Below are 23,306 nucleotides of genomic sequence, written 5' to 3' on the forward strand. Positions count from 1 at the left end.
AAGGGTTTATATGTAGGACAGTGCCCTCTCGCTAGCATTGCCCACCATCCTGTGAACCAAGTACCTGAGAGCACAGGAACTATACCATTTAAAAACAGCACATAACACTTACTATTTTTCTGTTTGTTTGATTCGCAGTCCTAGCAGCCATCATTCAGTAACTGTCTCTGTTTTTTTATTGTCTTTAGGCACTTCTGGATCTTCATACACTTTGGCAGATCTTATTGTTGTGTTCTGTCCAAGTGCTGTGATTTTTTATTTTTTTTTTAACAATAGCATGCTTTCACGAGACTGACCCTTTTGCAAACAATCTTATTATGCAAATTCACTGTTAAGTTTGGAAAGTAATTTGTATTTTGTTTTTGTCACAATCCCTAAGTCAGCAATAAAGGAGGAAATGATCTGTTATGCAGGGTTTGGGGGATTTTGAGCTGTACTTCTGGTGAGAGCTCAAAAATAACAGGGGATCTGGTGGGAGAGTGGCTATTAAGTTGCCACTTACATCACTTTCCTTTCCAAGCCAGAGGCAAGAAAAGACAAGTTCTACTTCTTATTTCATTACCATGTTGAATCAGTTCAAAAACCACCTAACTGCTGAGTGCCTGACATGGAGTGTGAAAAGTTCATCCCCTTTACTTATCGTAAGCTTTATTTAGATTTAAGAAAATTAAGTATCTCCTGTAGTTACCTACTTGATGTGTATAGAGAATTACGTTAGAGTGTATGCTATGCCAGTGTACAGAATATATTCTAACAGAAAGGCTTACTGTCTAACAAAATGGGTTCTATTTAGACTCAGTAGTCCAGGAAGTCCCTTTTGGCTGGACTTAATGTTCCCATGGTCCTCAGTTACAAGGAGTAGCAGTAATACTCAACCTGGCATCCCTTTCTGCTCCTGGAAGAATTAATCTAAAGAAAGATTTGATTTATCAGTAGTGCAGCATAAAGGGAAAATGCCCAAGCCTAGACAGCCGTTTATCTTTGGAAAGAGAATGTCAAAATTCAAAGTATCATCAATACACGGGTTCCTCTTGGGTTGTCTTGGCTAATCATCAAAGCCATTTCATGCCACATGTTTGTGATGGTTACACAGTTAACACTTGTGCTAAGCACCCAGTTAGACCAGTCTGACTTCCCAGTTATTCCCAGTCCATATATGCAGAGAAAGAAATTTTTTTTGTCAAGTGTCCCTCAACATTTCTTCAAAGTTGTGATGTTTTTTTAGCCTTTGAGTTACTCTGCTGCTTTACACCTACAGAGTCATGACAGGCATTTTTTTGTACTGTGGCAGTTCTTACATATCTTATTTGTGTAAAAGTATGAATTATTGTCATGAGCTTTCACAAGTATGTCTCAGAAAGCAGAGAGCTTTTCTGTTTGTTTGCTGAATGATGTCCTGGCAACAGTGCCCTTGGAGCAGTGAGACTGTACAGAAAGCAGTCAGAATTGAGCTGATTCTAATTTGTGTTTTTGTTGGTCACGTTAGAATGAATAAAAATAGATTTACTAACATTTTTTTTTTTTCTTGAGAAATATTCTCTGAAACTCAGTTACTGGATAAATTAAGTGACTTCATTGTTGTTTTTGAGTTTTGCTGTTCACACAAGGAGAGACATCTGTTTCTTTTGTTTCAGATCTCATTAAATGCTTGTTATGGAATTGAAAAGTCTCTTCTCTTATATGGAAACCAAATCTGCTAAATACACAAACTAATGTGCATACGGTTACAGCTAATTCAGATTTTATTTATATTGCTTTGATATACATTGGGCAGCCTTGTTAAAAGGATGCCAAGCTCTGAGGAAAATCAGAGATAAGCAGAAAAACTAAATAATATACTAATAAAGCATCAGCTTCCCAGCAAAAGGAGGAGGAAGTCCTGAGGAATATAAACAGTGCTGGGTGACTTTCAGCTTGCCAGACTTCCGTGTTCCTATGAAATGATGGGATCTCATCAACAGGAGCGTGGAAAGGCCCATTATCTTTCTGTCAACACATTCCTTGTTCATCCTTCAGTAAATGGGCTCTCACAGAACTGACCTTTTTGGAGCAGGAAATTACCTGGAATAGAGTGAAAAACTGTTAGTATATTGTAAGTTTTGGTTTAAGCACAATCAGTGGGATTTGCAGAACTAAAAGAGTGCTGAGCAGCTTCTGCTGACTTGTCTGCCTTCAGCATAGGATGATCAGTGCGGTCATTCCTGGCACTTCAGGAGGGCTAGGATGGTGTGAATTACTTCATCAAGGAAGTCACTTAACCACCCTCCAGTCACTTTTAATCCTACATCAGAAGTGCAACTTAAGATTTTTATTAGTGTTTATAAAACCTGCGTGGATCATGGAAACAAAATTCTCAACAAGTGCAGACTCTTTTTACTCATCTTACTCTGACATCCAGAAGAAGTATAAAGGCAGCTTTATAGCCAATGTTCTTGCAGCCTCCTCTTGTTAAAAGCTAGCTAATGATGTTATGGGAGTTGTAAAGCCTACGCTGTGTTTGCCACTCGTTTCTTCCCTTTTCTAGAGTTAATGTTTGGCAGTGGAAGGGGGGAGGAGCTGTACACCAATTTAACTGGATCGAAAGGTCAGGCTCTCTGCTTTTGGTACTGCTTTTGTGCTGCCTGCTTTCAGAGTTTTAAGAATTAAATTTTCACTTTTTCACACAGTTAACAGTTAGCACCCACACCATGCAGGCAGGAAAAGACTGGTGTCCTGTCTCCTGTAACTGGGGACTTCCCAACTTTGGAGTGAGATATGGCAAGAGGACTTGGATATTTACAGCCCAAAGAACCAGTCCTTTTCTACCACCCATATTTTTAGTTCAAGTCAGCCTTGCTTAGGGACCTCACAAAGAGGATATAAGTTAAGCATTTTCATTTTCTGTATTGTGATGGTTAGAGTGCAGATTACCTCAAAGCAGTGCAGCGAGTGATTCTCTTGATGTTGTGAATAAGATAGAGTTTGACTGTAATCCATCATACTAGTGAAAGTAGATGGCTGATGATACTAGCCCGTACTAGAGAAAATAATCTTCAACACACATGCTGGAAGATATATCTCTATTTGAGAGTGGGTCTTGAGAATCACAGTTCTTATAGAGCAACTTTTTTGTCTGTGTTTGAGTGAGGAAAAAAGAAACTGGAGAGATTGAACTGGAACTTTAAGCTCATATCTATTTAGAGCTCCAAGTGCTACAGAACAATTCACAGCAGCAAAGCTAAGCATGCTCTGGAGGGATGGAAGTCTTAGGTTCTGTCTACTCCCTTTGCTGTGCAGCAGTGAGTCTTACTGTGAAAGCAGCTCAGGGTTTGTGCATGACCTGTTTATGTGCCATGGTGGGCCGTGTTGACAGGTGTTTGCCATTGAGATGACAATTCACTGTGCCTACTGACTGACAAGCAGTTGGAGTGATGCTCATCTCAGGAGTAATACATGTATCATTTGGGGAACTGAATCCAGTGTGTTTTGTGAAATGTGGATAGTCTCAAATACCATTGCTTAGAGGAAGGTTTTGCTCAAGTGAACTTGTTAAGAAATCTGCATTTATTTGTTATGCTGGTTATCCATGATATTTTGGCAGTGTATGTAATGACATGCTTGTAAGGTACTACAGGCGTCATTCTGTATGCAGAAAACTTCAATAAAAGCATTTTGCTTAACAAACTGTCTATGAAAAATTACAAGTTATTTGTTTCTGTCCAATAATATCCATTTAAAAGGCTGTGGAATTATTTTGCCCTTGAGAGAATACTGTTCTAAGAGAAGTAGGTTACATGGAGGAAGGAACATTTTATCATTTACTGTTTGTCTTTTGGAATTATTTTCTTGGTACTTGCCACTGTCCTTCAGTGATATGCCTGAAGCCAAAGAGACAAGGTTTTGCTTTTCTTTCTAGTTGAATTATCCCGGTTTCTTCTACCTGACTGACTGAAGTTTACAAAGTAACACGATGTGAAACAATCTGTTAGCTATTGTATCCCAAGTACTCGACATCAGGCATGTCTTAAAAGGGCCTTTTGCTCTGCATTCCCAAGCTTGTGCAGAGGAAGTGAGTGGGAGTTTAACTGCCTTCAGGGGTTCAAGATCAAGCGTGAAGTGCTGCCACTTCAGTAGAAGCCTAGGATCTAGAAAAGTGGCTTGTGTTTTCTAAGTAGAAACATTGTGCAACTTCTGCAGGTTATGGAAACCTTGCTTTTCTACTTGCTCCTCTCCTGACGACTCAACAACCTCTTCCCAACAGTGAAAACAACTGGAAAGATGAGAGAGAGATGGTCTTTCTATTTCTATCAGGAATATAAATATTCAGAATGAAAACAGCAGTGGTAATCAATTAAAAGCAATGTTGGATGAGCAACATCAAACAGAGGCCTGGAGTCTGGTCTACATGTGAATGACAGGATGTTTTTAGGGGTCTTGTGTTCACTGCTTGCTATTTTGGGGAGTCCAGATATTCTGCATAAGGCATTTGTAAGCATTATTCTTGATTGTTGTTTTTTTTTTCATTGTCTTTTTAAGTAAAATTGCAAAGTGGAGAAACAAAGGCACAGCAGTCAAAACAACAAATTGTAACACCTCAGCACAGACAAGACACTTTAGAATTTATGAACAATTGGATAAATGTAATGTGTTGATAGTCTGTTCATCACGCAAAGAAGTTTACTTGGTGAGTCACGAGTAAGACGGGAGCCTAAGATGGAAAGTGTGAATCCAGCAAATAGGAGCTATGTTTGCTAAGTTCCATAACCCTTAAAGGTAAAATGGAGTTGAAGTAAGGTACCTCCTTCACGAGGCTCTTTTCTTACATGGGGATAAGTGTGTTGCATTCATATAGACTTATCCTGGAATGGTTAATAAGCTGTATCTTAGAAGAAGAGCCTTTGTTGATTTCCTTGGAGAAGTTGTATGTATTTAGGTGCAAGATTTTATGTTCTTTGTAGTAGAGCTGTTGCAGAAACAGTTTCTGAGGTATCCACAGATTGAACTCCTGGTTTGATTGGCATCTTTAAACTACAGTGTAAATAGAAAATAATATTAATAATGTCTGTGTGTATCATAAAGGTGACTGGAGATGGCCTCAACTTCCCAGATAAGGAAATATCAGAAATACGTACAGTATGTTCTTTATAGTGACACAGCATCAGAGAGAGGATCGTTGGTAGGTTCTTTGCTTCTGCTATTCTGTTTCTGATTTGCTCTCTGTTGGCTTGTATTTTATTCCTGTTGTCAATACAGATTATCATTTGTAGTGTAATGTTTTTTAAATCTGAAAGAGCATAATTAATTTGGATGTGAATTTTCCCATGCTGCAAAGGGAAGAAGTGTTAATGTGTGCTGAAGAATTCTGCATAGCCTCTTTACACGGTCTCTCCTGTCCCTTAGAATCGTAACAGTGGATTTAGCTAATGTGACTTTGGAGGATGGAGTAGAGGCTGTGCTCTTTGTATGTGAAATACATTTCCACTTCAAAATCTTTGAATTGTTGAGGTAAATGTCACTGCAGCTCTAAGGCAGGTGTATGTGATGTACAGATGTAAGAAGACTGTGATCTCGAGTCTAAGCTAGAGAAGTACTAAGTGTAATACACATTTGATAATCATGGTGTTAAACTGAAGAGATCTAGACAAGACAGATGGGAAAAATGAAGAGTCATGGCAGCCCTCCAGGCTGATTTAAGTTGCAGTCGGGTGCTGTGCAAAGGACTGTAAGCCAAGGTAATTCTAGGTAATTCTCTGCAAACTGTGCTATGACAACCAGCCAAAAATGCATCCTCTGTCACCTGCTTTTGATCTTCTGAGATATCTTAAGGCACCTGTCTGAAGCTGCATAGAATGACAGGAAATTGAACTTCTAGGACCCAAAATGCAAAGAATGTATTCTGATATGCACCCTTTCTGACCTAACACGAAGAAAAGTTTTCACTGAGCTTGAAGTAATTGTTGGTGAAGTATTTGCCCTCATCTTTGGTGTGAGATCTGTCTTTTCTGTAAGAATGTTTATTTTTTCAAAATGAGGAAGGAAAAGAAACCACCAAAAGGTGTAACTTCTGTCCAAAAAAGACTTGACTTCTCAAGACTCTGAAAAAGAGAAAAGTACCATTTGTGATAATTTCATCGTTGTCTTCCTCTGATCAGAACTTTCCTTTTTCTCTGATACTTCTGAGCTTTGATTGCAAAGTATCACCCACTGTAGGAAACTGGGATGAAACCTAATGATTTGGTTTGGGGCTGTGTTTTTCAAGGAGAAGAAAGTATCCCATCTTGAAGTATGTTCTCTGGAATTACGTTGGTGCTCTGGACCATTATATTCATGCATGGTGGTTGGCACCTGTATTTGTGGGTATCCACTGGCTGCTGGGAGAAAACCACCCAGCAGCAGGGATCTTCTGAGCCTCTTCTTCCTTTGCTAAAGCTGACATTTGCTCCTGTGGCTTCTTTTGGTTAAAAAAAAATTAAAAAATAAAAAAAACTATTCCACTTGGATTTTACATCTGCAAGATATTTTTTATAACAAGCAAATGTGCACAAAACCCAAAACAAGAAAAACTCAACTTGATGTTTACGGTCTTTGTAGAACACAAATTTGGCTGTATATGCATGACAGTGCACTGTGATCCTTCCTTTTCTTTCTTTACTTCTTGAAACAGAGAGGTTTCTGGAGCAAAATGTCAAAGGAGCCATGATTATTTCTGCTATGGTTTTATAGGTGCATTGTGACAGAGCAGTAAAAATCCCCCTTTTTTGACATGATTTTGGCTTTTTGTTGCTTTTTATTGCTGGCTCATCACTGACGAGCCAGCTGATTAATGGGTTGTTTAATTTCCTTTTGTCTTCTGTTGTTTTTAAAGTCTTTGTAACAACATACAACACCCAAGTAACAATGGCTAATTTTGCAAATCATTGCAAATATTTTTTCTGAGGGTTTTTTCCAAGGTAACATTGAGAGCTTTCTGTACAGTTACTATTCTTCAGTGTGGAATGTGGGAAGATTAGTCTTTGTTTTTCAGTCTGTAATATTCTTTTGATAGAGTTCCTTCTGTTCTCTTTGATAAGGAGAACTTAATCCATTTGCAACAACATCAGACTAAAGACAAAGACAAAACATATCTTCTTTTTTTCCAGTCTTATTTAATTTACTGCGTACATAGGGGATTTGAAATGCTGTGGCAAGATTGCTGTTGCTGACCACAAGGATCCTTTGCTTCAGGTATTATGAATCAAAAACTGACAGCTTTTTAACTGGTTTACCCAATCAGCCAGTGTGTAAGCTCATCTGCTTGTTGGGCAGCCTTAACAATTACAGCAGTGGGAATCTTCTCCCTGATGATCTCCTCTTCGTGCAGAGGGAATCCTTAATTTGGGAGGCCAGGAAACTGTCCTGCTGGTAGATGCATTCAAGGCAGTAGTTTGCTATGAGAATATGTCTGTTGTGTTTAAACTCAGGAAACCTGGAGAAGTTGGGGGTCAAATAGAGGTGAGAAAACTGGCTTTGAACATGCTGAATGCTCAGCTTGTCACTGACTTCAGCTAAGTACTGTTTCTCCCTTTCCAGACTCTGTGGCTGATCGGTATCTGGTGCCTTTGGGGTAGTCCTGTGTTGTGTGAACTACCCCTGCTTTGCCTGCAGCCAGAAGAAGTTCGGCACACAGCTGTAGTTTCCCTAAGGACTTGATGTTTTATTTCTTTCTGCTTCTAGGTGTCAGTCAGTCTCTCCACCGCCTCTTTTGTCCCCACCAAGAAGCCCAGCCTACCCGCTCAGTGACAGCGAGGACTCTTGCCACTCCACGCGGCTCACCAAGGCCTCTGGCTCTCGGCTGCGCCTCCAGGACTGGAGCAGCCGTGCATCCGCGCTGCACAGCACCTCTACCAGCCCATCAGACACTGACTCTCCCAGCCACCCTCTCAAAGCTGTCAGCGTGGGAGCCTTGGATAAAAGGCTGTCTGTGTTCAAGGCGGAGGACCAAAAGGAGAGCCCAAAGGAGGCTCAGGATGGGGATGCAATAGGGAGCCATCCTCTGACCCGGAGCACTTTGTCCCTAGGCACTGCTGTGAACCTGAGGAACCTATCCCTGAGCCGGACAAGCGTCCGCTCCCAGGTGCTGGACATCAGGCAGAAGATCACAGAATGGGAGTGTCGTCGGGAGCCATCTCCCAGGATGAATACGTGTGTGGACAAGAGGGATGCTGGGGAGAGGTCGGGCAGTGAGAGCTGCCCTAGCGTGCTGACCTCTCCTTGCAGCGACAAGACGTTTGATTTTAAAGGGTTCAGAAGAATGAGCCGAACATTTTCTGAGTGCTCTTACCCAGAAACAGAGGAGGAGGAACTGCTGGACAGGGAATCCTGCCATCGAGTAGAGAAGAGATCAGGCAGGAGCGACCTTCCTTCTGCCACTTTTCTCAAGGGCCACATGAGGAAAGAGTCTTCTGCTGTGCTCAACAGAATACAGAAGATCGAGCAAGCACTAAAAGAGCAGCCTGGCAGGGGCCTCCCCCAGTTGCCGAGCAGTTGTTACAGTGTTGATAAAGGGAGAAAAAAGTCTCTGAGTGCAGTGGAGGGACTGAGTGAAAACCTAAGTAATAGCAAAGGAGGGAGTGTTATTTTGGGGAGTGAACCAGAAACACCTACTGAGACTGAGATAAGCAGTAAGACAAAGCAGGGAGTTACTGCAAACTCTGCCGACCCTAAACTGCTGCTTGAAAGCTCAGCGAATGCCTTGGTGAATCCTGTCCCCAAGCCCAAACGCACCTTTGAGTACGAGGCAGACAAAAACCACAAAAGCAAACCAAGCAATGGCCTACCTCCATCTCCTACGCCTGCTGCTCCTCCTCCCCTCCCATCCACCCCTGCACCCCCTGTGACCAGAAGGCAGAAGAAAGAGTCACGCTTTCACAGAAAATCCCAGAATAGGTAAAACTCAAGGAAATGTCTTCTGCTTGATCTTCAGATTAGTCACTGTGGTTTTGTTTTGTTTTTTTTTGTTTTTAGTAACAACAGTTCAGATTCTCCCCCCTCATAGAGTGCTTTTCACCTGAGAAGTGCTGGGTATTCTGTGCTTTTTCTCTGCTGGACTGCATGGATGGGGTGCATGGGTGAAATTCTCCTTGCATAGCCACACTTGTGGAGTTCTCCAACCCATGTTCCTCAATCCCTGGAAAATACTTTAGGTCATTTTGGCACAAATGCTCTTACATGAGATTTTAATGGAGCTTAATTTCATTATCCCCTTGTAGCAGGACCATAACTCATCTGTTATAGTCCTGTCTGTCTGCTCAGTGCAAAACACGTCTGCAACAGATTTGTGTTTCCAAAGCTTGCTACCACAGCAGTTGTGTCATTTTTTTGCGATAGTGGTGATGTTGTTTAATTCAGTGCTTAGAAATATTGTCCTAAGTTACTATCAGCATCTGTAGAAGATTAATGTTGAAAAAAACATATTTTAGCCTGGATTATTCTTGAGTTAATGAGCAGAGTATATGGCAATGTTTCCACAGTAGTCTGTGGAGTTTGACTTGTTTTAATTACATGATTTCCATTGGCTTTTTGGAAATGGTGAAACTCATTCTGCTCTCCATTTAGAAAACTGTAGGAATCTTTGATAAACATTCAGACTACTGCATTTTGAATGTATTCAGCTGTCTGTGAATGTGTGCAATGTACAGCTGAAGTCTAGGGATGAGCTTTGTAGGTAGCTACTAGACAACGTTTCAGAGGAACACTAAGAATTCTGTATCTGGAGCTTGATGGTGTCTCAGTTGATTAGAAGTTGATGTCAGCACAACCTGACCTGAAGTGTGCTGCAGCAGGAAAAGAAGAATAGCCTTCAGATTCTCTTCTTTAAAGAAACACCTGTTTCTGAAATGGATCAGACAGTTCTGCTGGTGGTGGTTTTTGATTTTGTTTTTTTTTTTTTTGTCTCTGAGAAAGGGAAAGGGTAAAATGTGGGAAGCCAAGCTTTGATTAGCAGCACTTATCTTGGAGTCCTGGCAATAATCTCAGAGCAATCAAATCTAGGTTTTAATGAGAATTTGTGATATAAAGCTGTCCTCATTTTGTTCAGCACAGCATATGCAAAGTACAGAAGACAAACAATACTTTTTCAATGTTCAGATATAAATAACAGTCTTTATTGGAAAGCTATGGGACAAGTCATAAAGCAGTATGTATAAAGTGGTCTGTGTGGTGAGTGGAGGGAGGAAAGGATCATGAGATTATTCTTGCCACAGGATAACCGTCTGACTTAGGTCTAAGCTAACAAAGTCAATCTTTGAGTACATGCTCACACTGAATTTGGGGCCATAATGGTAATCTAAGAACCTCAGTATTTTGTTGCAAGCCATTTTTGAGCTGAAATTTTGCCAACTTTATTTGGGAAGAGGTGCAGTTCATGCTCGTGCCTGCTCTTCTGCAGATCGAGCTTCCTGTAATTTTATTATAAAACGGGGCAACACAGTTCAGCAATGGGCTCTTGGTCCTGGATGGTGCTGATAGGCATGAGCGCAAAGCAGAAATGATGTTTATCAATTTAAGTTGTGGTTAAAGGAGTATAAATTTTAGAATGGGTGGTGCTATCACGTGTATCTGTTGATTCTTGTAAATCAGTTTGACATCTTACAGGGTAGGTATTAATTTCCTTGGAACATATGTGCAGCTTTCTCAAGCTGGAATGTCATGAGAGGGGACCGTGGATATACATTCTTCTTTTATTCTTCTAATATTATTCTAATTATTCTTCTAATAATTCAGCTGAAAGCAGCTTTTCTGATGATTGATTTAACTTCACAATAAAATGGAAGAAGTCTATCTTATTAGCCTAACAGTAAAGAACCACTTTGTATTCTGAGGACCTGATGCCTAGGTAGCTTCCACATTTCATATTCATGTGAGATGGATGTTCCCCAGAGGATGGAGATCTTACTGACAATGAGCGGGAGAGGAGTGGTGGGATGATATAGTGTTAATCTATGTTGGGTAACAGTAAAGCATGGGAATCAGCACAGCCTATGCAAGCCTTACAGCAGCACTCTTCAGTCCATTTTTCAGAGCCCATTTTTCAGTCCATTTAATCTTTAGCACTAAATCAATCAATCAGATGACACTAGCTCTGGTAGAGCTGGCAACACAAACCATGTACCTCCCAACTTCGATGTGGATATTGTCTCAGAGAACATGAGTTGGGCAAACCAGGGAGCAGGGAGGTCTTGAACTCCAGCTTCCTGCAGTGTGCATTATTATTATTATTGTTATTATCTCTCTCTTGCTCTCTTTTTTTTTTTTTTTTTTTTTTTCCTCTTTCTTTTTTTTTTTTTTTTTTTTTTTTTTTGCCAGAAAGCCCAAATCTTCAGAACCCAAGCATCAGCCAGGGTTATTCATCCACCCCAGATAGCATTTATCTCTTCCATACTTTGTGCTTGTTTGCCAGTGCTTGACACGGGCAGTGCAAGGGAATTAGGTGCCTTTTTTCAACATTTGACTCCGCCTTTGGCATTTTTACACTGTCCTTTACATGGGAAAATATCTGAAGGTTCAAGACACGCAAGTGTTTTCAAACTAAGGTTTACATCTCCTAGGGCAACCAGTGGAGGAAAGCTGTCCAGTGAAATGTCTTTTTCTTGAGGAGAGAGAGACGCGTTTTTCTTGGGCTTCTGGCAATGACAAAGAAACGTATAATCTGAGGGCTGTGTAGCTGACTTACTCTGTAACCTTTGAAAAATGTCAAATACTTTCTCCGTATTTTCTTCTTCTCTGTATAACGGGGAAAACAATACTTCCAATCTCATAAAAGTGGCATAGTTTGTTATATTGAAGACTGCTGTCACTACAGGACTTGAGGGTCCTCTACAAGTCCTCTTGAAGCATGACGTGCAGTTTATTTTTTAGTCAGTTTATATGCATTTCTTCACTGCTCAGATAAATGTTTGAGTCATTTTGTATTCTATTTACAAATTACTTCTTGTTTTAAACTTCAGAAAATCCTTTGAGTTTGAGGATGCGACAAGTCTGCAGTCATTGTACCCTTCCTCCCCGACGGAAAATGGGACTGAGAGCCAGCATAAATTTGGATCTAAGAGCACTTTAGAAGAAAATGCCTATGAAGACATTGTAGGTAAGAAGCTGTTGCAGTACATGGATTCACAACGCATTGATGAGTTCAGAGCATGCCTTGTTGAATATGTGCCTTGTGCAAGAGCGTTCAGCGCTGTTAGTAAAGAGATTAAATGAAGGATAAATGATTCCAATGTATCAGAGCAAGCATAATTCTCTGTCTGCATGCAGGAGGTCTTGATCCTTTCAAACTTCATTGAGTTGTACTGGAAATAGGCTTGTCAGCTTTTTTTCATGCTTTTCAAGATACAAACATTCATATTCTCTTTATCACAGCCTTGTCATGAAGCACTGAGAGGTGTAAAAATGTAAATAGATACAGTTTACAGAGCTACCTAATAGCAAGATTAACCTCAGAGGCCTCGTGTAGTCAGCCTAAGCCTTTCTGGACTTCTGGGAGGACTACCTCAGAATGATCGTATGCAGCACAGTTCCTGGTCTCCCTTCAGTTCCACTTGGTGGTTAAAGAAAAATTAATTTCCTTTAGCTATAGAGCCATCAGGAATGCACAATGAAAATGCTGTTTTGATTAAGCTTCACCAGAAAAACATGTTTCTTTTGGTCTTAGAAGGAAATGTATGGCCTGTGCATACATTCTTTTAACATCAAAAAAGTTGTTATAATTACTGAAAATTGGGCAGCCCTTCAGAGCACAGATTTTCCACACAGATGATGAATATCTGCACTATTTTTAACTCTTTCAGTGTTGTGCTGTTGCTGTAGATACAAAGGATACTTCATTTTCCTTTGAACAATGAATGTTGTTTACTGAAAACTGGAGGGGTACCAAGATAGTTGGGGCCCTAGAACACATGTCCCCTGAAGACAGGCTGAGGAAGCTGGGCTTGTTTAGTCTAGTAAAAAGGAGGCTCAGAGACAATCTAATACTGCATAAAATGTTTGAAAGACAATCAGATATGATAGAACAAAACTCTTTTTGGTCATGGCAGTTGATACAGCAAGGGACAGTGACCACAAATTTTTGCTTGGGGCTTTAACCTACTGAATAAATTCTGTCTCTGGTTTGTCAGCCTAAGTGAAAACAGGACTTTGCTCTGGTAAGCATCTTTCTTCAAATGAGAAGAAATCTCGGGTTCAGTAAAATAAAATCAAAATGGTCTCTTCCAGCTCATGGAAACTATATGCTTGCTCTCTGCAGATTATTATTATTGGGCACTTTGGCAGGGTAGTGGGAAAAGAATGCAAAATTTCTCATCTGTGGATAAACACAGAACTTCGTTGTTTTGTACTGATCTTTAACAGTCTTATTCCAAATCACTTCATTCAGTACAGGCAGTGTGGGGGGAATACCAGGTCAATATAATTCTTATAAGCTGTCAAGCTTGATTAAAGACAAGCCAAAGTAGTTTGATCTCCAGCCTTATAGAAACTATCATAGTTTTGTGTATCACATTGCATAATTTATATGAGTAGTGCTATACCTTGGTCTTAAAGTAGCACTTTCATATCATGCAAACCAGGTGCCTCTAAGAGTGAACTTATTGTATAGATTTACATCTACTTCAAAGCTAGAAATAATTTGGTCACTGCTGTGTTAGATTTTCTTTGCAAAGTGTTGCCCTTCTAGGTGGTGGAGTTTAGTTGGTGGTTTTGTTGTTGTTGTCTTTAGTTGGTTGAATGAGGTTGATGCCCCATTCCTGAAGGCATTCAAGGCCAGGCTGGATGTGGCTCTGGGCAGCCTGGTCTCTGGTTGGTGACCCTGCACATGGAAGGGGGGCTGAAACTAGATGAGCACTGTGGTCCTTTTCAACCCAGGCCATTCTATGATTCTAACATTCTGTGAATATTTTACCTTCCCTAAATGCTCATAGGTAGCTTGAACAGCATCATTGTTTTACTGATGAGGGCACTGATAAACTGTTATGGCTAATTTACATTGTTTAGAGAGCTGACTTTTTTGTGCAAAAAAAACCCCACCAAAAACATATATATATATTACACACAATGCACACACACACATATATATACACATATATATCTTTAAGTACTTTAAATCAAAAGCGGTTGCTCTTTGATGTCCAGTGACATCGTGAAAAAGTCTTTGTTTAACTTTGTAATGTTAATGTACAATTTAATAAATGAAATATCAGCCCATTCATTTCAAGACAGATGCTGGACTGGAACATAATGATCCATTCTGTTATAACCAAAAATCACTTCTATAAGGGGGTACATATTCCTAATATTAACCAGAGCTGTATTCTGTGTGCAGAGAAGCATGTGGACTTCATTCATCTTCTGCACTAGCATTCAAAAGAATGTGGCAGTCATAGTAAACTTAACATTGTTTTGCTTCTTGTGGTTTCGAGTGAGTCTTTAATCAGACCAAAATTGATGTGGCTTTATGAATCCAATCAGGGAAACCATACTTGGCTTTGTGCAAATTTAAGAAACTATCATAGTATTAAGAGATGTCTGAGACAGTTGCTTCTGCTGTGTTTGTGGACAACAGTATTTCCTGTCATATGTGCCATATGGTTTCAGTATTCTAGTCTGTTCTACTAAGTACACTTGAGATATTTAAATACTGTTACTTCATCTCTACTGTCTCTGTGGTATTTTTCACCTGTCGTCTAGAAGAAAACACTTGTTATTGTCAACAGGAAAGGTGAGAGTAAAGTGAAGGCAAGGATCAGGGGACAGTAGCATCTTTGTCTTGAGAGAATCTAAGAAAACCCTGTAAATTATCATTTGTGTTTGAAAGAGAAGTTGCATTCGCAATTTTGAAATAAAATAGAAAGAAAGAAATCTGCTGTAGCAAAGCAAGAACTCTTACTGTGTTTGTCAATCCTTAGAGTGAGGGACAGTAGAAGAGGTGGAAATTTCCCCTAAATCAGTTCAGTTTATTTTTCTTTATCGACTTCTTAAGAAGAGGAGCATAAATATCTGCTCCTGCCCTAAAGAAATGTTGGTGTTTTCCTGGCAGCAGAGTCCCTGGGAATCCAAAGTCTGTAGAGATTTGGCTATAGAGTTGGAGTTCTGAAAGATCATGTGCCTTTGTGTCTGGGGTTTGATATTGTTTGCTGTGACAGAGCCCAGCTTGAAGGCTTGTCTTGAAATCTTTTCCACTTTCTGCTCGTATCTCCCTATCTCCATACCACAGTTTCTCAGTGCTCCATGGAGGAGAGTAAGACAGTCATCACATGTTCTTGATGGGAATGAAGTCGTCTTCCCAGCACAGAAATGCTCAGAGACAGCTTGAATTTAGGCCCACCTCTGTTTGTATTTGTTTGTTGAGAAGCCAGACAGAAAGCTTTTCTGGAGCCTGTGAAGCTCTCATTTATCTGAGTTAAATTATTTCAGTTTGGTTTTAAATAAAAGGTGATAGTTAAATTGTGTGGGAAATCTGGCCTTCTGCAAAGGGAGGTAAATGAGAAAATGAGAAAAACAGAAGAAATGAGACAGTCGAAGGAGTTGTGGACACCTACTGTGTCTTCTTTGAAAGCTCAGAGCAGACTAGAAAGAAGAATGTGCCCAGCATATTGCTGTGGAATCTCTGCAACCAGGATGAGTTTCCAAGTTAATCTCTCAGTTAGTTTCAGTTAATCACTCAGGAAGCAAAATGTTATTTAGATGTTTCCAGCTCTCCTTGAAGTGAGTGGAGAGCAGGTGATTGTTGTATGTCAGTAAGTATGGAGCTGGATCAGTCACTATTTCACAGTGTGTCAGACCACGTAAGAGAGGAGATGGAGCAATATTTCTCAAATCAGTATTATTATTATATACCCAGGTGAGTGCCTGAGTAGTTAAAAAAAAGGCAAGTGTGGCGCTTCAGGTAGGATCCTGAGTGTGGAGGGGAGGGAATGCTGGTGGCTTAATCTTCCTTCTCTGTGGAGTCCAGATCTCAAAACATTGTGATAGAGCACCTTGTCTTTCCTGAACAGATTAGCTGTTTTGAATTCTGATGTAAATTGGACATGGTACATGTCATGTACAAATGGGATGATTTAGCTGTTTTACTGAATACTCCATTGTGCATGCCAAAAGCTGCAGAGATGATGACTGAGGTCCAGCTGGAAGATGTTTCAGCTTCACATTGCTTTCAAATTAGAATATTTCTCAAAGTTCTTCCCGTAAACGTGGAAGAGGGTTAGTGAGCTGGGGCTCTTCGTTTTTCCAGTAAAATCCCATCATCACATGCCACATTATTGTCTGTCATAAACAGTACCACATTGTTTTCTATCATATAATCATCTCACATCAAAATGCTTGTATGAATCTGGGAGAAACTGGATTTTCTGGGTTGCTGTGAAGCTGAAGCAACCTTGGAGAGTCTGCACCTCTGCCAGCTGTGCTGTGCTAGTCATCTCCAAGGCATTCTGGGCTTTTCATCAGACCCTTAGCAATAGTTCTTGAGATAATCTGTTAGTAAAAGAGCTGTGATTGATGGTGCAGGCTGTGACCAGAGAAGTGTGTGTTTCTGTCTTCTTCCATGACCCTCACTTGCCTTTCCAAGCCTAAAACTCCTGTGAGATTTTTCAACAGTGTAATTGTGGTAATTTTAATATAGAGTTATGGCAGCCAGAGTGCATTAAATGAAACAGTTTCCATGTAGGCCTGTTAGAGAAGGTCCAAATACTCTAGCTGTCTCATCCTGTTGATGATCAGGCTGTTGTTTGTATGCCACACTGGGATACACGGACTTCAGTTATTTTTAATCATTATGTTATTCCTATGTTTCTCTTTGGAGTCTGTCTCACTGTTATACCACCCTTACAGCTTCTTTTGGATTCTCTGTGAGCTTTATGTCCTGGTTTTCTAGTCAGTTACTGCCCAGCAGTGAAATGGAGAGTACAATGACTGTGATGATACCCTCCCATACCCTCATTTAAATTTATAGAGAAACTTCATTGAAGTCAACTGAGGTCAACCTCTTTGAAGTGCAAGCCGTTTTTGCATGGTGATGCTGTACTGTGCTAACAGTTGCTCCATAGTTACTTTCATTCACGTAATTTTGGACTGAGTGCTAAATGGGAGAAGTTTTTGGCTAGTATTTTTATTCATTTATCAGATAAACTTCGGCAGCTAATTCTTGCTTATGGTTAGAAATGGAAGCTCTTACAGTTCTTGTAGGGAGCTGAAAGTCTCTGCACTCTTTCTTCTATTTATTGCCTGGCAAAGCAAAATTGGACAAGTTTAGAAAACTGTGATACAATCTCCATTGCCCAGGGCTCAAAAAGCTGATCATATTTTAGACTTGTCATCCTCCGTGTTACAGATGCTCTACTACTTTTCTGAGAGCACAGTACTAATCTGAAGCACTGGATGACAGGACTTTAATCGGGTAGTTGTTTGTAACCTAGCGCTGTTTAGAAAGAACTTTACAAAGCCATTATTATGCATCTCAGCTGGAATTTGACATTGAAATAGTTCCCATTTCAACAGATTCCTGGGGTAAATTCCTTAGCTGAGATGCACAGTTGCAGCTTCTCTGATGTTGAAAGAGCTCAACTATGTCTTAAAGATCTAAGCTCAGATATTTTATGAAAGCATGGGGATTTTGTGGTTTCCATCCATTTGATCTGAACATGATCATAAACATCCTGATGGATGAGTGCTCTTCCAGCACTGGTTGTGTGAATTGGTGTCCATGTAATTTTATGAATAAAATGAATGAGAAATGCATATATAGAACACACAAGGCTTCTCACTCTTGTGCAGTTCTTTGGACTTAGGTGCTCCAAAGATGCTGGGGAGCTGTAAGACTGCACAGTGTATGGCTCCCTTGCTATACCCTCATGTGGCTGGCTTGCTTGGGTACAACCCCCCTAGTGTTACTTAGTCCGAGCTCCACCTAGTCTGGCCCCCCTTTCCTGCCCATGTATTGCCACTGCTTCCTGCTCCTTGCCTCTTGAGGGATGAGCTGTTTGTTCCCAGATCTTCCCTGTGAAGGCAATTGAAGCTTTGATCTCCCTGTTCTTTATAATGTAAAATGAATTAGTTGCACTATATTTTGTGCACAACCCTAGCATACAGGAAATGGATGCTTTGTCTTTTGTGAAGTGCTGACACCACCTAACTTGGCCACGTGGAGACTGGGCTTTCAGCATCATTCTCTGGAGACAGCATCTTCTCTATGTAAGCACTGGCTCCTAATTTAGGCACAGTATTTAAGGCCATATACTGAGCCTTTTCCATTACTATATAACTGCCACTTGTCTCTCCAGTCTAGAAAGAAAAAGTGCATTTCCCTCTTTTCTGCCATTTATAGGGAAGTGTCTGCCTGTTGTTCTTTTCCCCCTCACTCTTACTTTTTCTTTATCAGCATGAGGCAGGCTTGCTGAATCTGCCTCTGCTTCCCATTTGCCACAGTACAAGGGGCTGAGCAAAGGAATGTTGTGTGCTGCCCCTAGGGTTGGTGGAGCTGACTTGCAGAGTGTCACGGATGGAGGAATTGCAACCACTAGAGGAAACTCTTTGATGCTTAAGCTCAAGGCACTGCATTCCTTATGGCTTCTCCAAAGGTCCCTGGCTATTTCTGTTGTTTTTTTCCTTTTTCCCCTGAGGACAAATTGGTAAATTGCCTGTGAGACCTTCTGAAGATAAATGTCTTGTAGATAAATGTCCTGTGTTTACTCAGCAGTTGAGTACGTACAATTTGAGAGAATGGGAAACTTGGAGGAAAAAAAAAAAAAAAAAAGGAAAACAAGCCTGTAGAAGGAACTGATCAAACTCTGTGAGCTGGGCTGGTGATCAGAGACATTAATTACCAGAAGTTTGCTATTCCGTGTGACCATATTTGTTCCGGGGGTCTGATTCAGCTTTCTTTGAAGTCAGAGTTTGTCTGCTCTTTTCTTGTGCAGCACTTAGATCAGCCTCATTAGGACAAGCGTGGCCCTATAATGTGCAGTCTCTCTTCTTTTGGCATTCAATAGAGACATCCATATGGAAGAAACAAGAACATTACTTTACTCTTCCATTGTAAATGTGTTTTCCTTTTACAGCAAATCCAAATGAATGCAAAACCACTACAGCCTGCAGACTGTAAACGTTCCTTGCTTTGGTCTCTGGGACTAGAGAAGTGATAGTGTTGAGGAGAAAGGCAGTGATCAAAGCTGCACACTTCTGGAACCAACTCAGTTATATGGAAGCCTTCATCATTTTCATGTTGCTGCAGCAGCTGCCATCACTGCCATTCCACTGGTGTGGGTCCCACACCTGCTGGTAGCCACCTGTCCCCAGGCCTTTGTACCTATGGGAGGGTGTCATTGTGTACTTGGATGGGGTTGAATGCTGTCCTAAGTCTGTTTAGGAAACCCACACGCCTTTTATGCTTGCTTCTAGTCTTGGGTTTCTTGGGGTTCTTGACTCCCAGAAACCAGTTGGTTTCTTCTTTCTAGTGTCTGTTTGCATGTATGATCTTTGTGTCTCATCCACCAAGGACAGCTTATATACTAAATAATAATTTAAAAAAAAAATAGTGACAATCTTAGGCTTGAAAGCTGCTGAAGACCCACACAAATAAGTAATCTCCTTTAGTTCACTGACTGAACAAAATATTTGGTTCAAATGCCAAATCGGCAAAACCAGGTTGTTTCAGATTGATCAGAATGTTTCAATGCCAGAGATTTCATGGGGAAAGAGGGTTGTTTTTTTTTTTTTTTTTTTAAAGGATAGATGAGCAACATTTAATATGAAGACATCATTAAAAAAGAAAAAAAAAAAAAAAAGAGAAAAGAAGAAAGAAAAATACCCCCAAAAAACAACAGATAATTTTATTTTTAACTAAATGAGAACAATAAAATGAAAGTGTTACTATAGGCAAACCCAGCTTCTGAAGAAGAATCAGAAGGCTAAGAGGGAAAGGGTTAAAATCCCTGTCGTGTCTCCACTGACCTCTGCTTTACACTGAAGAGGAATTTGGCCTGAGCTTTCTTCTGGTAGAGGATCTGAGTCAGAGAAGCAGCCTCTGCTCTTGGTTTCTTGCTCCTCCCTCCCCTCTCATCCAAGACTTCTCCTGGTCTGTTTCTAAACTTAATATTTTATATCAATATTAGTATTGCTGAGTTTAGCTGGGTTCAAACAATTCTGCTTTCCATGATGTCTTGGAAGGAGAATCACCATAAACTTATAAAATGCTGAATGTTTTTGAAAAGATTTCTTTTCAGCCGATGAACTTGTTTCTTCATGGGAGTTTGGATAGTAAGCAGACTAATGCAATAAGATTTGTTTTCTCAAGGAAGCGTATGTTTAATCACTGTCTGATGTAGCTGAGTATTTTGAAATCTGCTAATCCATTCTAAAATTCTTGCTTGACCTATACTTGACTTGGGCTTACAAGAAATTTTATTATGCTAGTGCAATCCATTTAGCCGGGAGTTAGTCAAGGTGCTTTGCAAAGTTGACGCTTGCTTTGATTATTGTATCTAAAACTGCAGTGCTTACAGGTAACAATTACTGTGCAATATCTATTCATTTTTCTTCCTGCAGAAGGAGTTAATCTGTTCCATAGTCCTGTAAGGACATACGCAGCTTTAAATTGTTTTAAGGAGTGTTTGTTGCTTCAGATTTGTTCTGTTCATTTTGTTCATCAAAAGGTCTTTTTTCTGCATCCCTCATGCACCTGAAGGCATTCTTTCCACGCAGCGTGTGGACAAACTATTGATAGAGCAGCCTCTAGAATCAGATTCCCTCTGGATGAAATAATAGGTTGTGACTGCCAACTCAAACATTCTTCAAGAGCAGCAGTCATTCAGGCCTCTAATTAAAACAATGCTAAAGCGTTCAGTCTTTCCTTATGTTTGACTAGAAATCTTAGTATAATGCACTGCTGAAGCAACACTGTATTTTACTTGTAACACATGAATGTGTGAACTTGCTAAGTGAAAGCTCTTATCACTGTAATTGATGAATCAAGCAGTCCTGTGTTTCAGTAACGTAGAAAGCACAAACTGGTTTTGTTTTCTTGTGTGCAACCAGGAAATACAATATTCTGTCTAGAAGAAAAAAACCCGATAGTCAAAAGGGCAGGATATTAATACAAGCCTTGCTCTTGTTGAAACTAACTTTACCTTGGCTGTCACCTCTGTAGAAGTGGTGAATATATTCTGGAACAGTGTGAAGTGTAAACCATACTGTAGTTTTCTGTCCTCAATTCTTGATTAGTACAGTATGCGATAAAGTCTGGATTTCTTCTAAAGCTTATACATAGTAGTCTGAGTTGTGATATAAAGTACTAAGCCCAGGAGTTCTATAATCATCTTCAGATTAAACTACAAAAACCAGCTTGTCCAGAATCTTTGAACTTACCGCATGTTTCACATTTCTGCAAATTCAGGATTTGAATTTGAGCAGATGATTTTATTGGGATGATTTTCTAGTTAAGGTGTTAAGAAATCTGGAAGGGCTCTGTGTTTGAAAAGCCTTAAGTTCTGTGCCAGCTGCTGATCATGCACTGGCTAAAGAAGGGGACACAAAACTTTTATTTTATTGATGGTTTTCATTCAACTTTGTGCTTCTTAGTTTGGTGAGAGGTTTACTGAGTTCAGAATTCCTGGAAAGATGATGAGTTGCTCCACCAGTCCTTAGATGGAAATGGCTGCTGAAGACTCTTGGATCTCCCTTAAATCCATACTATAAATGTTGTTTCTGGTTTTCAAAGGCTGAAAAGACAAAGATTGCAGTATGCTTTTCAAGTTATTTCTCATTTGTCTCATATTTAGTGGATATCTGATCAAACCTCCCTATAGCTGGGGGGAGATGAATGCTCCTCCAGAAGATACTAATTTCACATTAGCTGAAATGATTGGCTGTTTAGCTATAAGGTATGATGTATTTTAAACAACCTCTCAAGGACGCGGCATGGTTGGTGCAGAAATTCTTCCCTCATCTTCTACATATTCCAGTCTTCTCTCTTGACACTGCTGAGCTGAAGCGCTTATTTTTTCTCTGCCTTCTCTCCAGGCAAGACAGAAGTGAAAGTAGCATCAAATAAAAGTTGTCTTATCACGTGTAAGGGTGGTATGTTGAGAACAGTTATTTATTGCTGTTCCTTTCACCCTGCAAGTGGCCGCTATAGATCTGTAAAATCTACCGATATACTTTCACGTAGCTGTGTGCCTTAGTTTTTATATATCAATAAATTTTGCACAGCTGCAGATGCTCAGAAGCACATCTTGTGAAATCTTTGCATTTTATTTAAAAAAAAAAAAAAAAAAAAAAGTTGACTTCGTAGCCAAGTTTTCCTCCAAATACTTCCAGCTGCAGCGAGAGGGATGAGTCATGCTGAAAGCTGAGCAGCTTTTCTTAAAGTTTTTCACTTGGTTCACATGATTTTTTTTATTATTATTATTTTTTTAATTTTACATTCCTTTCTGTTTTTCTTTTCTTTAAAAAAAAACAAAAAACAAACGTGAAGGAGAGTCATCCAAGGAAAACCCGTATGAGGATGTGGAGCTGAAAGGCCGTCACGCGGGTCGAAAATCCCATCAGCTCTCCGAGAACTCCCTAGATTCTTTGCACAGGATGTGGACTTCACAGGACAGGAAATACACATCACCTCCTCAGGTAATGCACGGCGTCGCAGGGCGTGAGGGCACATTTCTTTCTGCACTTGAAAGCTTGTTTAAAGCCGTTGCAGGAGAATCAATTGTGGCATAGGAGAAAGAGCAGCTGTACTGAATGAAAAAGGGTATCTGGAAAACGAGTGCAATCAGATCCATAAATTGTTGCTGTGAGTGCTCTTGGCAGCTGCAATTGTGAGTCTCAGTGCTGCACTGCAGAAGCTGGTTGCTGTTTGGAGTAGTCCTCACGAGCTATGGCCAGATGAGTTTAAGCAGAACCCTCTGCCAGTTGTTTGAGGAGCTGACGCTGGCCTTAAGTCTTTTGTGTAGGTTGTGTCTCTTTTTGAATTACCTCGACATTTGCTGTGGGGCTTTTATCAGGATGGGAGGGAGTGGTCAGCTTCTTAATATTGCCTGTGTGTTATTACACAAGGCCTACTGTGACTTGTTAATATGAAGTGTGTAATGTGGCATGGTTTCTTGTAAGATGGAGGACATGAAGTATACCCCTTCCCTCCCCCTCCCAGTGAAGAAATGAATAATAACATAATTAGAAAAATCCGAGTGTCTGCATTTAACAGAGCTGTATAAGCTGTGTTGGCAGCATAAAGTAAAACACCTGCAGATTTCTGCTTTGTGAAGGATTTTCCAAAGTGGTGTGCTTTCTGTGAAATCTATGAAATG

At 40.2% G+C, this 23,306-nt stretch overlaps 1 protein-coding gene across 7 annotated transcripts in view; it reads left to right on the forward strand.

Moving 5' to 3' along the window:
* Positions 1–23,306, forward strand: part of DENND2B (DENN domain containing 2B) — a 140,831-nt gene that overhangs the window by 78,482 nt on the left and 39,043 nt on the right. For 4 of the 7 annotated variants that reach the window (XM_032445153.1, XM_015864089.2, XM_015864090.2 and 1 more), the window contains 3 exons: positions 7,693–8,904; positions 11,964–12,100; positions 22,478–22,626. In XM_032445153.1, coding sequence (XP_032301044.1) covers positions 7,693–8,904; positions 11,964–12,100; positions 22,478–22,626 — 1,498 coding nt within the window. The remainder of the gene's footprint in view (positions 1–7,692; positions 8,905–11,963; positions 12,101–22,477; positions 22,627–23,306) is intronic. The other 3 variants (XM_032445156.1, XM_032445155.1, XM_032445157.1) reach the window with 1 other exon arrangement.

Source organism: Coturnix japonica, chromosome 5 (genome assembly GCF_001577835.2).
Source record: "Coturnix japonica isolate 7356 chromosome 5, Coturnix japonica 2.1, whole genome shotgun sequence".
Lineage (NCBI taxonomy): Eukaryota > Metazoa > Chordata > Aves > Galliformes > Phasianidae > Coturnix > Coturnix japonica.